Source organism: Pogona vitticeps, chromosome 1 (assembly GCF_051106095.1).
Source record: "Pogona vitticeps strain Pit_001003342236 chromosome 1, PviZW2.1, whole genome shotgun sequence".
NCBI lineage: Eukaryota > Metazoa > Chordata > Lepidosauria > Squamata > Agamidae > Pogona > Pogona vitticeps.
In genome coordinates this window covers 292,092,751-292,111,249 of record NC_135783.1, presented here as the reverse complement: position 1 = coordinate 292,111,249, position 18,499 = coordinate 292,092,751, and the positions used below count along the sequence as shown (strand labels likewise).

The 18,499-nt window shown below is 38.5% G+C and overlaps 1 protein-coding gene across 10 annotated transcripts in view; it reads left to right on the top strand.

Annotated features, from left to right (window-relative positions):
- Window positions 1-18,499, top strand: part of CKAP5 (cytoskeleton associated protein 5) — an 89,247-nt gene that overhangs the window by 29,350 nt on the left and 41,398 nt on the right. For all 10 annotated transcript variants that reach the window (XM_078389753.1, XM_078389760.1, XM_078389757.1 and 7 more), the window contains exons 8-24: window positions 134-247; window positions 741-845; window positions 1,308-1,397; window positions 1,483-1,647; window positions 2,826-2,954; window positions 7,767-7,949; window positions 9,184-9,297; window positions 10,115-10,225; window positions 10,939-11,031; window positions 12,078-12,263; window positions 13,457-13,551; window positions 14,936-14,993; window positions 15,075-15,200; window positions 15,545-15,684; window positions 15,872-16,046; window positions 17,451-17,564; window positions 18,222-18,350. In XM_078389753.1, the coding sequence (XP_078245879.1) occupies window positions 134-247; window positions 741-845; window positions 1,308-1,397; window positions 1,483-1,647; window positions 2,826-2,954; window positions 7,767-7,949; window positions 9,184-9,297; window positions 10,115-10,225; window positions 10,939-11,031; window positions 12,078-12,263; window positions 13,457-13,551; window positions 14,936-14,993; window positions 15,075-15,200; window positions 15,545-15,684; window positions 15,872-16,046; window positions 17,451-17,564; window positions 18,222-18,350 (2,127 nt within the window). The remainder of the gene's footprint in view (window positions 1-133; window positions 248-740; window positions 846-1,307; window positions 1,398-1,482; window positions 1,648-2,825; window positions 2,955-7,766; window positions 7,950-9,183; window positions 9,298-10,114; window positions 10,226-10,938; window positions 11,032-12,077; window positions 12,264-13,456; window positions 13,552-14,935; window positions 14,994-15,074; window positions 15,201-15,544; window positions 15,685-15,871; window positions 16,047-17,450; window positions 17,565-18,221; window positions 18,351-18,499) is intronic.

Genomic DNA, 18,499 nt, shown 5'->3' with positions numbered 1-18,499 from the left:
ACAGTATGTATTTTCCTCAATATGCATTGAAAAAATTATACTGTAAATCTAGTAAGCATGCATGTGAAGCCAACTCTGCAAATCCTAGAAATTTCAAGATTCAAGCATATGTTCTTAATGATTTACATTGCAGGAGGCCAAAAAATGGCAGGAGAGGAAAGAAGCTTTGGAAGCAGTTGAACTACTGGTTAAAAATCCGAAGCTGGAAGCTGGAGACTATGCAGATTTGGTGAAAGCTCTTAAGAAGGCAAGTATCTGTTTATCACTCAAACACATTGATCACATGCATATGCAGGGATACACAATTAGAATACTTCCAAATGTTTTTTTTGTTTTGTATTAATAAATACAGAGTGTGATTATGATAATCACCCAACATCCTTGAGTTGCTAATGAGAGACAACTTTAATTGTCTGTGTGGTTGTAGAAGTGAAGCTCATGTACACAAGTATGTAAGAGTTGTTATATATGTACATACAGGGAGTTCAAGTAATGTTCTCCCAAAGTGAACAGCCTAGGATTCATACACTCTTATACTCGGATACGTGGGAGCACCATTTAATTATGTAGTACAACATAAGATTGAGTGATGGGATGGGAAAGCCAACATCTGGATCTCAGTGGGTTTATTGCACTTCACTGCTGCATTTGATGGGCTTGGAATGCCTTTTCAATGCTTTTTGTAGCTATACTCTTCAGATTTCTGCAACTGGATTATTAACATTACTTTTTCCTGATAGGTTGTTGGAAAAGATACCAATGTGATGTTGGTTGCTTTAGCTGCTAAATGCCTTGCTGGATTGGCTACTGGACTCAGAAAGAAATTTGGACAGTATGCAGGTCATGTAAGTGGTACTCTGCTTATTTGCAGTTTAGAGAATAAAACAGCTGAAGTTTACAGCTCAGAACTGGGATATTATTATTTTTGACTGCTTAAATGTAAAAACTTCATTCTGTTAAATTTCTAACAACACGAGTCTAGCAATGTGTGTTGGACTTATTTTGCTAAAGGTATTCTATGCAATTGAGATGCTGTAATCTGGATAGATTAGTAAATTTTCTAAGGCTTGCAAAAGAGAATCTGCCCTTTAAAATAAGATATCACACACAATCTTACACATACATGTGATATTTCTTTAAAGGGTAGGTTCTCTTTTGCAGTATTCGTTGATGCTGTAAAAGTAAATTATGATTACGTGATTTTTCCCTCTCCTGCGTATGGGACAGATGTGAGTATTCTTGTGCTCCAGGAGAGCATTCAGGAGATGAATTTTTACTACTTTAACACTTCAGTTAAAATTTTATAGGTCGTCCCAACTATCCTGGAAAAGTTCAAAGAGAAGAAGCCTCAGGTGGTGCAAGCTTTGCAAGAAGCCATCGATGCCATATTCCTTACAGTAAGTACATGGCTATCTATATTCTGAACAAGACTGATAGGTTTTTCTTTCATTGAAACTAAGTTCCATTATCCAAACATTTTAGACTACACTCCAAAATCTCAGTGAGGATATATTGGCTGTGATGGATAACAAAAACCCAACCATCAAGCAGCAGACCTCCCTCTTCATTGCAAGAAGTTTCCGTCACTGCACTCCTTCTACTTTGCCCAAGGCCCTACTCAAGCCTTTCTGTGCTGCTCTCCTTAAGGTAAAAAATGTTTCTTCTTTAGTACTTGATTTGATGTCGTAGAGGCATGTGTTGAACTGGAGAGAATACCTGAAATCTTGTGCTTGCATGCAAAAGATGTTAACTTTTGGAAGTGAATTGAGTCAAGTTAAATCTTCATAGACATTACTTGTTACTTATTAATATATTCTGGTTTCTCTTCAGACCGCATAAATCTTACTTGTTACTTATTGAGTTGTACAACTAAGTACACAACAGATAGCATCTATGGACATTTCTTAATTGGAAGCAATTTGTCTCCAAAAGTTACACCTTTTGTGTAGAAGATATCTGCTGATACATAATGTTGGAGAATATTCTGTAGTTTTTCTTGTGCTAGGTAAAGATAAAGGTAAAGGTTCCCCTTGACAATTTTTGTCCAGTCGTGTTCGACTCTAGGGGCGGTGCTCATCCCCGTTTCCAAGCCATAGAGCCAGCGTTTGTCCGAAGACAATCTTCCGTGGTCACATGGCCATTTCTTGTGCTAGTATGCACTAAAATAATGGAACATTTAGCAAAACTCTTTCAGCAGTTCTCGAAATATCCAGAGTCAAGAGAAGACAATTAGAATATGTCTGAGCATTTAAGGACTGCAAGAGCCCAAGTGACTTGGCTAAGTGCCATGACTTCACTTGCTATAGCTATATTTTTTGTGCTTGGTCTTGCTTAAAATTGGCTCGGAGAGTTAGATCTTCAGAGGCAAGTGTGATTCAGACTGTTTCTTGGAGATAAGAAAGTAGAAATGTGTTTTCAAGTTACAGATTTATTTATTACTTTCTCTGGAAAGAATTGGTTAATCATAGTGTTTGCTATCTTATTCCACAGTCAATAGTCATTTTAAAGAAAAGGCCAGTGAAATAACTAGTTGTCTTCAGTGGAAGGGGCCTTTCTAAGTTCAACAGAGCTTAGTCCAACAGAGGTTTTATAGGACTTACTTTAAAGCCTTTGTTTTGTCGTGTGTTTAATATGTCCTTGCTTGAACTTAAAAACACCTACAAGTTTGATATAAATTTGTTTGTATTTTTGTTAAAACAAGCATAATTTTTATCCTTTTATTATAATTCTAATTGCTGGAATGTTTTTGAAAAATAACTGCTTTGCGTTTAGTGTGATTTTGCAATCTGTCTGAGTGAATATTCAGGTCTTGTGTTTGGCTACAGCATATTAATGATTCGGCTCCTGAGGTTAGAGATGCTGCATTTGAAGCCTTGGGTACTGCTTTGAAAGTAGTAGGTGAGAAAGCTGTGAATCCATTCCTGACAGATGTGGACAAACTGAAGTTAGACCGGGTAAGTTGTACTTTTTGATGCTGGAACTTCACAACATTGTAGTGTTTAAATAGAGCAGCATGGTGATCCCAAGGTTTGCTAGTGGGTTAGACACACAAGCCAAAATCCTGTTGGGGATAACTGTGTAAGAGCAGTGACACAAGCAGTTTTCCACTCTGGCTTACTATCTGTCACACAGCCATGTGTAGGATTTTTTCTCCGACCAGAAAATGTAGGAGAACATGATTGCACTAATCTGAAGAGAGAGAATTGCTTGGGGTCCATAGAGCATTATCCTTGCCTTAGACACCACTGTTTAAAGTTCTGGAGTTTCTTCCACTTGTGTATGAGCTCTTTATAAGCTTTAGATTCTATAAAACAATATAATCTAAAAGTCCATGTGTTAAATAAACTACCATTAAGTTTTCATCATGTAAGATTTCTGTATTTGGCATTAATTTTGTTTTAGAGACATGTTATGAAAACTTGAAATAAACAGAGCAGTCTGTGTAGTTCAGTGGCAGTAGCATTTTGGCAGTAACACAGGTTCTATAGTTTGTGAAGTAATGTAATAATGTGGTGACTATGTGGGTGGTGCTGGTTATATAGTAAAGAATTACATTGAGAGACAATGTAATGTAGTCGATAGAGAGATGAACTAGGACTTCAGGAGACCTGGGCTCAAATCCATACTTGGCCATGGAAACTTGCTGGGGAGTGTCTATGGACTTTGGAAATGCTGTTGGGATCACTGACAAAGTAAAATTACTGTGTTTAAATCAGCCAATTGATGTAATATATGTGCCAAAACTTAAACATGATTTACTATCTGTTCATTGGCTAAGGATGGATTTATTAGCACATTCTATAAGAGTAAATGTGTAATTATTGGTGAAAACAATGAAAAGCTGAATTGCTATATTAGAAACAATCTATACAGATTGAACAGTGTAAAAGCTAACAATGTATATGAAAATATATGTCCACATAGGGATTGTAATCACTTGTGGCATTTGAGATTAGGGCATGCTAATTATAAAACTTTACGTATAGAGAACTCAGTGGGAGTAAATTTAAAGCAGTGTGATAAGAACGTAAACTGCGAAGCATGTCAATTAGTTAAGAGTAAAAGTGCTCCTACTAAGAAATGCAGTAATGTACAAGTTGACAATATTTTAGACCTTGTATTAATGGATTTAATAGGACCTAAACGTGCATCATTAGGAGGAGCAAAGTACATACTTTCAATCCAAGATCAGAAATCTAGATTCGGTTTCTGCTACTTGATGAAAGATAAAAGTTCAACACATATTGAATTTGAAAAATGGTTAAAATTTGTAGAAAGGAAAACTGGTAGAAAGGTTAAATAGATACAGACAGATAATGGGACTGAATTTACAACTGCGAAATTCCAGGCAATTTTCAGTAAACATGGAATTACTCATAGGAAATCAGCTCCTTATACCTCAACACAAAATGCATTTATAGAAAGAAGGGGTCAAACACTTCAAAACATGGCTGAGGCGATGATAAGAGGAAGTAAACTTTCAGATCGATACTGGGAAGAGGCTATTCTTTGTGCTAATTTTTACTTGAATATTCTTTGGCACAATGGAATAAATAATATCCCATATACTATCTGGACAGGGAGGAAACCTATTTTGAAATTTCTACATGTTTTTGGGTCTCCAGCATGGGTCCACATCCCTAAGGAAACTAGAAGAGAGGGTGATAAGAAGGCCAACTGATGTATTTTTTAGGTTATCAACAAAATAGAAAGGCATTCAGATTTGGATTACCCAACACAAACAAAGTGGTTATTAGCACCAGTGCTTCATTTAATGAACACACTTATTGGGACAAAATCAGTATGCCTCCATAAACCATCATACAAACACCAGAAATGCAGGAGAATGGTGAAGATAGTGGTAATGAGGAGAACTCTCAACCAGAACAGGTAATTAAGAAAGAAACAGAACCTGTTGAACCACAGCCAGATAATGAAGTTCCATCAACCTAAGAGGAGAGGGAAACTCCTGAGGAGGAGAGGGAATTGCCTAGGAGATCAGCCAGGGAGCGTAAAACACCAGATAGATATAAGCCAGAAACATATTACTGGCTTAATGTGACAGAGCCTGAAACGTATGAGGATATAAGCAATATGCCAGAAAATGAGCAAGAAAGATGGGAAGAAGCATTAGAGAAAGAGTTAAATTCTCTAAAATAGCTCAAAGTATATGAGGAAGTTGAGGAACCTGATAACTGTAAAATTATAGGATGCAGGTGGGTATTTAAGAAGAAAGTAGATGCCGATGGTAATTTAAGGTACAGAGCAAGGCTAGTTACGAAAGGATATTCTCAAACTTCTGATGATTACGATCAAATATTTGCTCCAGCATTAAGACAGGAGACATTGAGATTCGTGTTGACATATGGAGCTAAGCACAATCTAGTTTCTAGACATATAGATATTGAGACAGCTTATTTATATGCTGACCTGCAACATACAATTTATATGAAAATACCACCTAGTATTGAAAAAAAGGGCAAATGTTGGTTACTGAAAAAGTGCTTATATGGATTGAGGCAAAGCGGGTACGAATGGAATCAACACGTATCCAAAACTCTCAAAGGTAACGGATTTTCACAAGGAAAAGCAGATCCTTGTCTATTTATAAGAAGAGATGAACAAGCTATTGTATTGATTTTTGTTGATGACATAGCTATATTTACAAAGAGTGAGAAATCTGCTGATGACATAATTCAAATGTTGAAAAAAATATATAAATTGAGAGATTTAGGTGAGATAAGCAACTATTTAGGAGTAGAAATAAAAAGATATGCTAAAGGATTTAAGATAGTTCAGAGAAACAAAATAATGAAGCTATTAAAGCAGTACAACATGGAAAAATGCAAAGGTGCTGTAACTCCAATGAATGTTGAATATGAAAAAGAAAATGTGATATTGATTTGTATAGATCTTTAATTGGTAGTCTGTTATACTTTAGTAGATGGTCAAGACCTGACATATCTTTAGCAGTAAATTTATTGTCAAGAAATGTGTGCAAGCCAAATGAAAAACATTGGCAATCTGCTAAGAGAGTGTTGAGATATTTAAAGGAGACACAAAACAAACAATTATATTTAGAGCCAAAGGGAGAGTTAATCATAACTGCTTATTCTGATGCTAATTATGGAAGTGATATCATAACAAGAAGGTCTACTTCAGGCATGACAGTACATTTAGGTGGAAGTTTAGTAAACTGGAAAACAGCAAGGCAAAAGTTTATCGTCTGCTGAGTCAGAATATGCTGCTGTATCGGAACTACGTACTGATCTTGTTTATTACAAACAATTAGCACAGGATCTAGGGATATTTTTACAAGATCCAATAACAGTTAATGAAGACCACCGGGCAGTCATTCAGATGGCAAATTCTCCAAACGTTAAAAGTAGATCAAAGCACACTGATATCAGATACCAAAATGTAAAACAAAGCATAGAAAATGGATTAATAGAACTGATTTATTGTGAAACTGAAAAGAATATTGCTGACTGTTTAACCAAGGTATTAGGACCCACAAAGCATGAAAGAGCTTGTAACATGTTGGGATTAAAATGAAATAAATGTGAATGTAAATATTTAGTGATGTGAAAATTGTAGAACAATTTAAAGATGTATATATGTGTAAGAATTGAATTCAACAATTGGAGGAGATTGACAGGTTTAAATTAAACCTGGTGGAATTGTTGAATACAATTCTGTAAGTATTTGTCAGGGTCAGAGCTGTAGAAATATGTATAGCTAGAATTTATACAGCTGAGTTAATTGTGATAGCTGAGGAAGAAATCTCAGGATTGGATAATCCTGAGATAAAGCTAGCAGACCCAACACACACACTCTGTGGGTTGGTTGGTTTTGGTGTCGTGGTGCTGTGTTGGAGAGATCCTGGAAGAAGCCGTGTCTTTGTGCTATATTGGAAGAAGAACTTTGGCTTCAGGACTGCTCATATGGTAAATGACTACTGAACTAATTTACAAGGACTTTGACTCTGATTTACGCATTGAACCCTGTTGAACTGCTATGCGTGACCTCGGACTGGAAACAAGGACTAAGCTGTATATATTCTGTAAATAATACTATTCTTCTATCAACACTACATATTATTTTTGGCGTCTTCATCTCTCAGGGAAGTTTTCTATTGTTAGCGCCACCTGGTGTATCCTGGTAATAGCGCACCTCTGTTAATCACTATACAGTGGTGACTCGCATAGCGAGGTTAATCCGTTCCGGATTAACCTTCGTTATGGCAAAACATCGCTGAACGGGACAAAAGCCCATAGGAACGCATTAAACATCGTTTAATGCGTTCCAAATGGGCCGAAAACTCACCGTTCAGCGATGCTTCCCGGGTCCGGCAGCCATTTTCGTGCCCTCGTTAAGCAAGGGCAGGGCGCGAAAACGCTGTGCGCGGCCATTTCGGGGCTTCCGGCGGCCATTTTGGAGCCGCCGAACAGCTGATCGTCGGGCTTCGTTTTGCGAAGATCGGTAAGCGAAATGCTTACCGATCTTTGCAAAGCGAGTTTTGCCCATAGGGGCCATCGGTATGCGATTGCATTTGCAATCACTGAGACCCCATCGCTATGCGATTTCGTCGTTATACGGTGCGCTCGTTAAGCGAGGCACCACTGTAATTCAGATGTGACTTGGTGGCACATAACAACTTTAAACCCTTTTCATTGGAGTTAAGATGTGAATATACTAGATCATGAAAGCACATGATGAACAAAGAATTACATCAATGTCTTTGTTTTCCTAATTCTGTCTGTTAGATCAAAGAGTGTGCTGAAAAAGTGGAGCTGGCTGCTGGAGGTAGAGTTGTTGGAGGAGCTGACAGAAAGGAGAACAAACCTGTTGCTGGGAAGGCTCCAACTCTTTCGGGGGCTGCTGGTGATAAAGACACAAAAGATAATGTGGCCAAATCTGGTCCAGTGAAAAAGGCACCTGCTGCTAAGGTATGGAAAATTACAGTAACTTGTAATATGACTGTCCCTACATTGATAGAAAAACTGCTTGCATATTCACACATAGGCATGGCATTTGCAGAATTCATGGACAAGGACCCTCTGAGGTTTTCCAGAATTCTCCTAGCCAGACTTCTGAGGGCTTTAGTCAAGAATTCAACGTCCTGACAGGTGTTTTAAAATTCTTAAGAGCTAATGAACTCAGACTCTGGCAGCCGTTTTCATCCTGTGGAGAAGACAGGGGAAATGGGTTGGCAAGGCTAGGTTCTATGGGAGCTACAAAAGATTATAGGTCTGGTAGTTTTGTTTTTGTTTTTTGTGAGACTTGCTGCGTAAAGCTTAATGGAGAAGGGCTACTCTACCCGTGATCCATTGCATCTCCTACAGAGCTTAGCCCTGCCTACCACTGTCTCTTGTTTTCTCCACAGAATGAAAATGGCTGTCAGAATCTACATTCATTAGCTGTAAAAAAAAAAACCTATAAACATGCATCTGATCTTTGATTTCTTGATTTAAATCCCCAGATGTTTGGCCTGGGGAGATTCCTGCAGACTTCACGGGTTAAAAATCTGAGAATCCTGTGCCTGTTCACACTTTTCAAGAGATAACTGCCACTTGCTTCTGCCTAAGAGCTCAGATACTGTACAAAAATGTTCAAATTGTATTCAGTACTTAAAAAAAATTAATACGATAGGAAGTTAACATTGCTGTTTGTTTTTTGTTCTTCAAGGGTTTGCCCCCATGAAATAGTTGAAGTGGCTACAATAAATAATGGAAAACAACTGAATTTTGAGACAGCTAAGATACCCAAGAATAGTTAAAATACATAAAATGTGCACATATATATATGTATGCATATACATCTATGAGAGCTATAGTGGTACAGTGGATAGAGATATGCATTAGGTCTTGGGAGACCTTGTATTGCAGTTGTCTCTCAGCAATTGGAAACCACCCCTGATGTGTTTCATACACTTTGAAAACCCTATTAGGATCACCATAGATCATCAGACACTGCTTTGACAAAGGCCTCTGAGAATAACAAAGTTCTCAGGCAGTAATAAAAAAATCCGGTCTTTTGGGTAGAGAGACATTGGGTGGAGACCTCTTCGGATAGAGTATCTGTCTCATTTTGTTAGCGTTCTGGTGCCTTTTCTTTCGTCTTATACTGTCTCCATCTTTCTTAGAAATAGGTTTTTAAAAAACTTACTCTTTTTGTACTTAGGTCGGTGGGCCATCGAAGAAGGCCAAGCCAGCTACTGCTGGTGGAGCTGTAAGTTCTGGAACAAAAGGCAAGAAGGGAACTGAAGTAAAGGAAATATTTGAGCCAGAGCTTTCGGTTGGTACATTTATCGTATTAGAACCCAATGCAACCTCCCATGTTTTATACTAATTTGCTTATTTTGTTCTCATGAGGAAAAAATAACCAAATTCAGTTTTTTTTTTTTTTTTTTTTTTTTTTTTTTTGCAGTATGGTTTTATGTCTTATTTACAGTTGCATGTAGTGATATTTCTGTAGAGTGAGATACAAAATTAGCTGGATCAAATTTTCTTTTTGAATTAATCTTATATTTTACTACTGTTTTAGATTTACTTTAAGGAGGAACTGAATTCCCTTGTGACAGCTTATGAGTTTGCTGGAGAAGGAGAATCAAAATATCAATATTAATCAGGGAGTGTTAGGATAGGAATTCTGTTCTGTGCCAAATAACATCCTTCTTCATTTTAATTGAAATATTCTGACATTTTGTGTGGATACAGCAAATGTTCATCTTTTGAAGGTGGTAAGGGACCAGAGAACTTGGGAATGTGAGTTTAGTGCATTATTAAAAGTGGTATTTTAGTTTATGTATTGTGTATGTGAATGCTTGGTTATTTTCAGCTGTATTAAAAAAAACAGTGTGAGACATTTTATACCAGTTCTGTGAGGTGCCAAGCTGACGTGTCTCTGCTCTTAAGAAATGTATCAGTAGTACTTTACAATACAATGTGAGTTTCAGACATAACATGGTTGTATTTTTAAACTGAACTATCTTATGTATATTTCCCATGTTATAGCTTACATGAAGAGCACAGGTGAACTGTGTGTAGAATACAAGTTATGGCCACCAGAAAATTAACTTTCTTTCTATGTCTTCCTTCCTTTTTGTTAATAGATAGAGATGTGTGAGGAGAAGGCTTCAGCTGTCCTCCCAGCTGCTTGCCTGCAGCAGTTAGATAGTGGCAACTGGAAGGAAAGGCTTGCTTGCATGGAAGAATTTCAAAAGGTAATTATACATTCATGATCTTTTGGAAGTAGAAAGCTTATCTCCTGTAATTATAAACATTAGCTTGAAACAAAAAAATTATCCTGTAATCCAGCAGTTCCCAACCTTTTTGGGACTGCGGACCAGTTGGGAGGTGGGCTCTGTGCGCAGTGGGGTGGTGGGGGAACCTCCGCGCTTTTGTGGGTGTGTCATGCTCACGCAATACCCACGTGAACGCAACATGCCCACTAGGTGGGCGAGGGGGGGGCAGAGATCTTTCTCCACGGCTCAGTTCCGAGAAGCCCACGGACTGGCACCGGGCCGCAGACTGGGGGTTGGGGACCCCTGCTGTAGTCCACAGAATAGCTTGAAATTATACTATGCTGTGCAGACTTCTGGTATAATCTTACATTAATAAATATAGAATTTGTAATGGAAAAGTGACCCATCTTTCTTTAGCTAGACTGAGGATCTGTTGCTTGGTTTAAAGAACTGTCTAGTATACCTTTTAAAATGTAACACTTTGTTTGGATATACAACTGTGTGAAGGAGAATAAGAATTAACTTGAGGAGGCATAAATTCTGGAGAAGCTAAATAGGGAACTGTCTGTCTAGCATCTGAAAATGTGTCAGGGTGAATATTGGCTTGCAGAATGTTGATTCATTTATATTTGTGGCCTAAATGATTGCTTTGTACTTCCTGGAGTTTATGTACTCTACTCTTAAATTTTAAGGCTGTGGAGCTAATGGACAGAGCTGAGATGCCTTGTCAGGCTCTAGTAAGGATGTTGGCAAAGAAACCTGGATGGAAGGAGACCAACTTCCAGGTAAAGCAACAGACTGTTACACTATTAATATTCATAGTACTAACAAAAGTTGCCCTCCTATAATTTTTACAACAGTGCCTTTAAAAAATCTTGGAGTTACTTGTCCCGTGCTATACAAGACCAATCATACTTAAAGCATGGCATAATCCTAGTTGTCTTACACATGAATGGGTATGTAACCTTTCATTTTGCTCAAGACTTGAAGAATGAAAACAGTACTGTACTATTATGGTAAAATGTCCAAATATAATATGCCAGATCAGTATGCTTGCATTTCCTGCCCTTCAAGGAAGAAACTCAGCATTTTCCTATAGCAGATGAGGACATGCTCCCATCTCTTGAAGTTGTCCTCCTTCCACTACATAGGTTCCTTTGATTAATTTAAAATCAAGGTAGTATGGCCAATGCCTCGAGGAAGCCAACCCTATGTGAGGGAATAAAATCCACTCCACCTTCTAATGTACTGTTAATGAAGTATCACAATCCTAAAAATAACTCATTGAAGTAGCTTTCAGGTGAACAAGAGATCTGGTTTCTCTAGCATAGCTTTACTCAATCTTTTATCTTGCCTCTCTGAAGATAAAGAATATTTTTCTTTGAAGTATATGATTCCCTCTGGCAGTTTCCAGAATGGAGAGCTTAGTAAACTTGGAGAGGTTTTTGCCCCCCTCATCCTGATAATTGCAGAGAGCTTGATTTGACCAAGGATGTGCACAGAAATGCAATTTGGGAACTATGGATTTCTGATCTATTTCATTAGGAAATATTTTCAGAATTTGATGGCGGGGGGAGGTGGGAGATTTAGTTTGTAAAACATACTTCTGGGAAAAATTCTAAAACCTATTTGAGAATTTGAATGGAATCTATTAAATGTATCTCCGATTTTGGCAGTATGCATCATAAGTTCCAGGACAAATGCTAAAGCAATCTCAACATCTATGTTAGACGACACATAAAGCCTCTTGGGTTGTAGTGCATTCATTCTGTTGTCCCTTCATGGTAATTCATAGGTTCGCTGATAAAGAGGTTGAAGTTCTCTTTTGCAGGTGATGCAGATAAAACTTCGAATAGTTGCTTTGGTTGCTCAGAAAGGAAACTTCTCCAAAACATCTGCTCAGATTGTGCTGGATGGTCTTGTGGACAAAATTGGTGATGTAAAATGTGGGAACAATGCAAAAGAAGCACTAACAGCGATAGCAGAGGCTTGTCAACTACCTTGGACTGCTGAACAGGTATGATTCCAGTGTAATAAAAACAATTATAGTAGGACTCCCTTATCCACGGTTTAAAAATACAGAAAAAACTATTTTCACATGTATGTGAACCAGCCACTAGAAGTATTTTTACAACAGGACTGTAAAACAAACATTGGCCTAATTGTTGCATGTAACCAATGAACATTTAGAATGTCAAACTGATTTTTCATATTGTGACAAGTGGGTACGGTAGCCGGGGGGGGGGGGCTGAGTGGTAAAGGAGGGAAAAAGATGAGGAGGCAAATCTTCTTCAAAATTAACAAGTTTATTTGAACGAGTATGTAACTCAACTGCATCAAACGGATCCCTTAAAACATCATCAGATAACAAATGGTATCTCTTTGGGGGCCGCGTTTCCCCATTCCCATTGAAGTCTACCAAGGGGCCGGGCCAAAACGCTCCCGATCTGTCATCGGCCGTAGCGGGGTGCTCCTTACCGCACACACAGTCCCGCAACAAGGGTGGCGGGCCCAGTCTCCCTCCAGAGGCTTCTGCTGGAACTCGGGCCCTGGTCTGATCACCTTCCGGCCACCAAGGAAATTCCGGGGGTACACCGACACAATCCATTCTAACGGATCATATACGCGGCCGCTACAACTTGGAGGCAAAGGTTCAGGCAGTAAACCCCTTCCCCGCCCTAAGTTAGGAAAGTCCCGTGCAAGGCCCGGTGTGCCTTTGGTCTCGAGCATAGGCTCAGTCTGAACCCCTCGGTTTACATATCGTCCAAGTGCTTCTTCCCCCAGCCAACTGAAAACCCGCGCGTTTCCCTCCTCCTTTATGTCCTCCCACATGATCAGATCAAACTCCACCCCTTCTTCATCAGCCAGACAGACTTCAGTAGGCTTCCTCTTCATTCCCTCATCCTGCTCTATTTCAACCAAGACGCCCTCCACGCAGCCACTCTCCTTTGTCTGTCCTTTTTCTTCGGAGGACGGCACACTCAGACTCACTCCTTCACACATATATATTTCATTTCATTCTGTCTTTTAATGTCTGATGATGTGGACATGTCCACAAAAGCTTACATTAAAATGCAATGGTTAGTCTTTAAGGTGCACAGTTTTTTGTATTGTTTTGATTTGTTTCTTTGGATTTTGCCTGATACCCCTTTGCTCTGATTTCACATTTAGAGTTGTACAGATAAGTAAAATCTTCCATTTTCAATCTAGGTTATGTCCCTGGCCTTTTCACAGAAGAATCCAAAGAACCAATCAGAGACTTTGAACTGGCTCTCAAATGCTATCAAAGAGTTTGGGTTTGCAGGGTAAGTTTTTAAAAACTGGGGTAAAACAGTAATATAGTGAAAGCTGGGATGGGTACCAGGATCAGTTTGCCTCCCAGGACCAAGCTGGAAAGGTGTAAGATGTCATGGGGCAGAGTCTACCCCTCCTGTGTCATCTAGCCCTGACGTCATTTTCCTTTTCTCTGTGGCACAGAACTCTTTGCTTTTCTCTTCATGGAGGATGGCATTGCTATCTCCAGTCTCAGACCAGAGATAACAAGGGCATTCATTCACATTCTTAGTGGATAGGAAATCATGCTGCTATGTTGTGTGGACACAGCAGGATAGAAGTTGGGGATAGTAGTAGGCATTCTCTTGCAGAGTGCCCCTTCTCCGTTAGGAAATGCCAGCAGAGTGGAAGAGGAATGCCCTTGCTATCTCCAGTTATAGTTATAGATAGTAGAGAGATACTGTGCAAGGAGAGGCATGACATCTCACTGTTTATCTCCAGTCTTAGACCAGAGAGGAGAGCACACCACCTGCAGCTTGCTTTCCTAATTTGGATCATGGAGGGAGCAGCTTTGGGAATGGGATAACCACTGTCTTATGCAAATAACATCATCAAGGAAACATCACAGCAGCTGTCTGAGGAAGTTCTGTTATTTGCATGTTACACATGCTTTACTTTTTGAATAACATTTTGAAATAGGATGTTTTTCTGGGAACACACAAAATAAGGTGTGTGGGTAAGGCTTTAGCAGAAAAGTAGGTCTAAATCTGCTGCTGGAACTATATCTCACTGGAATGGGGAGAGAGTGATCTCCCTTCCCATTTTTACCTCCATTCAGTCCTAAAATGTGTTCTCAAGGTTTGGGTGGCAATGGGCACTGCAGAGGAGAGAAGGATGTTGTGTTATATTGGTGCTCTGGAGCTGTTGTGACAATAGGTTTAGGCTTAGAAAAGAGGTGAACCTGCATGCATTTTTATATAAAAATACTACCATACCAGTTTTCTGTGGTCTTAGAATGTACATTATGTTATGTATTTATATGGAGGAATTCAGGTAATTTAAGACCCTGTCTTAATTTTCCAGAGCAGCATAGCTCAAGCTCTCATGGTAATAATCATTAGAACAATGGATATGGAACTGTTGACCTTTCAGATGTACTGTACTGCAGTTCTTGTTATACCTTAGTATGAGGGTGGATGAATAGCACTGATATGGAGCTATAGGCCATAGGTAAAAATGCATCGTTCAGCTCAGAGTTACGTTAGTGCTGTAAGATAATGTGTTCTGTATCCAACCTTTTGATGAGCAAATGCCTGAACTTTTTACTTAAATTCCATAATAGTGCCTTGTTAATAAATTGTTTCAGAATAAACTTGTCTAGTCTTGCTTTCAAATAATCTGTGTTTTCTCCCTTAGATTGAATGTAAAAGCTTTTATCAGCAATGTTAAGACTGCTCTTGCAGCTACAAATCCTGTGAGTAATCTTCTTTTCAAGCTGAGATTCCAGGGTTGTCTGAACAGTTGAAATTAAAAATTTCTCTCGTCTATTCGACAGGCTGTGAGAACATCTGCCATAACTCTATTAGGTGTCATGTATCTGTATGTGGGGCCCCCTTTGCGGATGTTCTTTGAGGATGAAAAACCTGCTCTTCTTTCCCAAATAGATGCTGAGTTTGAAAAAGTAAGTGCCAGAAATATTTTTTTCTAGGATACATTTATGTGGGGGCATTATCAGCCTAATAATTTCATAAATTTTGCTGGTACAGTCACATAGAGGAGCAGTGTGTTTAAGTTATCACATCAGCAAATTATTATTTAAAAATCTTCCATTTTGAATGTTGTTGTTTTAAAGTACTATTTGATATTATGAAAATGATATGTTATCAATATCAGTACTGTGCTAACAGTAATTAGTTACTTGATTTTAAAAAGGTGGTTACTTATTTGGTTAATATACTGAGCTAGAATTCCAGTTGTAGGGGAGCATAGTGACATCTCTTATATGCATATATGTAACTGTTTCAGATGCAAGGACAAACACCACCTGCTCCAAGTCGAGGCAATTCTAGGCATACTGTTGGCAGTGGAGATGATGGTGAGGAAGGCGAAGAGCAGGAGGAGGCAGGAAATGATGTTGTGGATCTGTTGCCAAGAACCGATATCAGGTTTGTTTGAATTTGGGTTATTAAACATTAACTCCACTTGGAGAAAACCTTTTAATTATTCACACACTTCTAATTATTTATCTCTAGGTTATAAATCTGTCTTCTGTATATTTGCTATTAATCTGTTTGTATTTTTCTTGTTTAAAGGAAACTAGAATGTGAGATATTAACTCTTTTTTCTTTTTAGTGATAGGATCACCTCTGAACTGGTGTCTAAGATTGGTGATAAAAACTGGAAAATCCGAAAGGAAGGTCTAGATGAAGTAACAACCATAATTAATGAAGCCAAATTCATACAGCCAAATATAGGTGAACTTGCACCTGCTTTGAAGAGTCGTCTCAATGATTCCAATAAAATCCTGGTATGATATTTAAGAATTAGAATTAGGGATAAACTTGTTGCAGTGTCATTTGACACACTCCAAATAGCAGTTTCGTTTAAATCTTGTAAGCAGAACTTGGAAGTGACAGTATTATTGAATGTAATGATATAATGCCAGTTAATCCCTTTTCTACAGCAAGGAATTCTAGATTTCTTTTTATTTTTGTGTGTGTGTGTGTGTGTGTGTGTGTGTGTGTGTGAGAGAGAGAGAGAGAGAGAGAGAGAGAGAGAGAGAGAGAGAGAGAAGCCTTTCTATACAAATAGGAGAGGTGATACCACTGTAGATACTGTATATATTTTGGAGAATCTATTCTGCTGCCTTTAAAGCAAAGGAAATGTGCTATACCACAGAAAGCAAAACAAGAGCACAATCAGACTTTGTTAATCTCCTTGTGGCAGATGTTCAAAAGTACAGCTGGCAGATTTAATAGTGCTCTTGTTTGTCATGAAAGGCTTGAGCAGGATCCTGTGATTTAAACAGAGGTGTCGGAATCCACTTGATAGGAACTGCATACAAAATGATAGTTGCACAAGGGGTTTCCTTCCTTTGGTGAGGTATCTCCAGTACACTGGTTCCAAAACTGATTGACTGAGCAACTGATCATATGGCAGACATCCTGCAAAAGGAGTTCTTGATTTCAAAAGAAGCAGAGGTGGAGTGTAGCTGCACATGTACGACAATTATAAGAAAGGTCCCATGGCAGGAGATCCTAACAAGAAAAGAAATTCAAGCTGGGTGGGAGTTTCTTTAAAAAGGAAATCCTAAAGTCACAACTACACTCTATTCCAACAAGAAAAAAGGTGGATGAAAGTAAAAAAACCAATGTGACTTCTCAAAGAGTACCTGAAAAAAATATAGGAAGTGGAAGGAAGGCCAGGCTAGAAAGGAAGAATACAGAAAAGTAGCAAAGAATTGCAGGGATGGTGTTAGGAAGGCAAAAGCCAAGGATGAGCTGAGGTTAGCAAGAGATGCTTAAAACAAACAAACACAATTCTTCAGGCATTGTGTATACCACATTTAATATAATAAATATAGAAATAATTGCAATTAAAAATAACCACAGTGACCCCCACAAAACACTTTGCAATCCCCTTGAGGATTGTGGCCTCCAGTTTGGAAAACTGGAATAGAGAAATGATTTCAAAAATACATGAAATAAATACAAAACATTTCAGTTATAAATCACAAGAGGGCCCTTGTTGTATATTTATGGTAGGTTTGAAACACAGAAAATTCAACATATGTACCAATCAGGACCTGCTGTGTGCTTCTGAAAACGGATTGAATAGTTACGGCAGACAGATGAAATTCATCACACTTCGCTTTTTAAGGAATATAAAACCAGGGAACTGCTGATTGTTGTGCATTTCCTTTCCCATTCAGGTGCAACAAACTCTGAGTATTCTGCAGCAACTGGCCACTGCTATGGGCCCAAATATCAAGCAACATGTGAAAAACCTGGGCATTGCTATCATCACAATCCTTGGAGACAGTAAGGTAGAATTGGATATTTGTTGTTTCAGCCTAAGAATGGAAGTGTTTGTTTCCTGTGTTATCCATAATTTACTATTTGCCTGAGAAAGAAGAACATTGCAGAGTCTGGTGGTCTGCCTTTCAGAAAGCTGTTCAGTGGAAAGACTGAAATGTAAAGAGAAGCTTTGATAGGTTTTTAAAAACACACTTTGAGTTTTAAAAACAGTTTTTGAGATATTGAAGGGTCTGGAAACCAAGATTTATTCATAGTGGTTGAATGGATCATAAAGTAGAGTAGAGAATTGGTTGAGGGGTGGACCTGCAGTGCCTACCATGTAGAAAGCAGCTTAACAAACTTAACCTTACCCTGTTGCACAATAGAATAACACTTGCACCAGTGGGTGAAATTGGCCAAAAAATAGATTTCATCGAAATGTTAAGAGAAACATCTGAACATGAAGAGCTTTCTAACAGTGGACCATTCTGCTTCATCAAGTAGTAACCGCTTTGTTACTAGCGGTGCTTAAGCTGAGGCTGTGTAGCCATCTATTGAGGATGCTGCAGTTGCCTTGCAGGTACTGCACCAAAATGTGCTCGTATAACTAGCCCAAAGAACTTTTCCCATTTGGCTTCTGAGTTATTTTTGAGAATTATCAGATGTAAATCTTGTGTCTACCTCAGAACAATGTACGGACAGCTTCTTTAACTACTGTCAATGCCTGGACAGAACAAACAGGAATGAAAGAGTGGTTGGAAGGGGAAGACCTGTCTGAAGAGCTAAAGAAGGAGAACCCTTTCCTAAGGCAAGAGGTAAGAATTACATTGTGTAAATGAGTTTTGCTTTTATCCCTTATAAAGGGAAACTGCGTAAAGCTACTGCATTTCACACACATACATGCACACACATGCATGTATGTATCTCATGTACTGTACTGTTAGACCAACAGGTGTAATTAGTA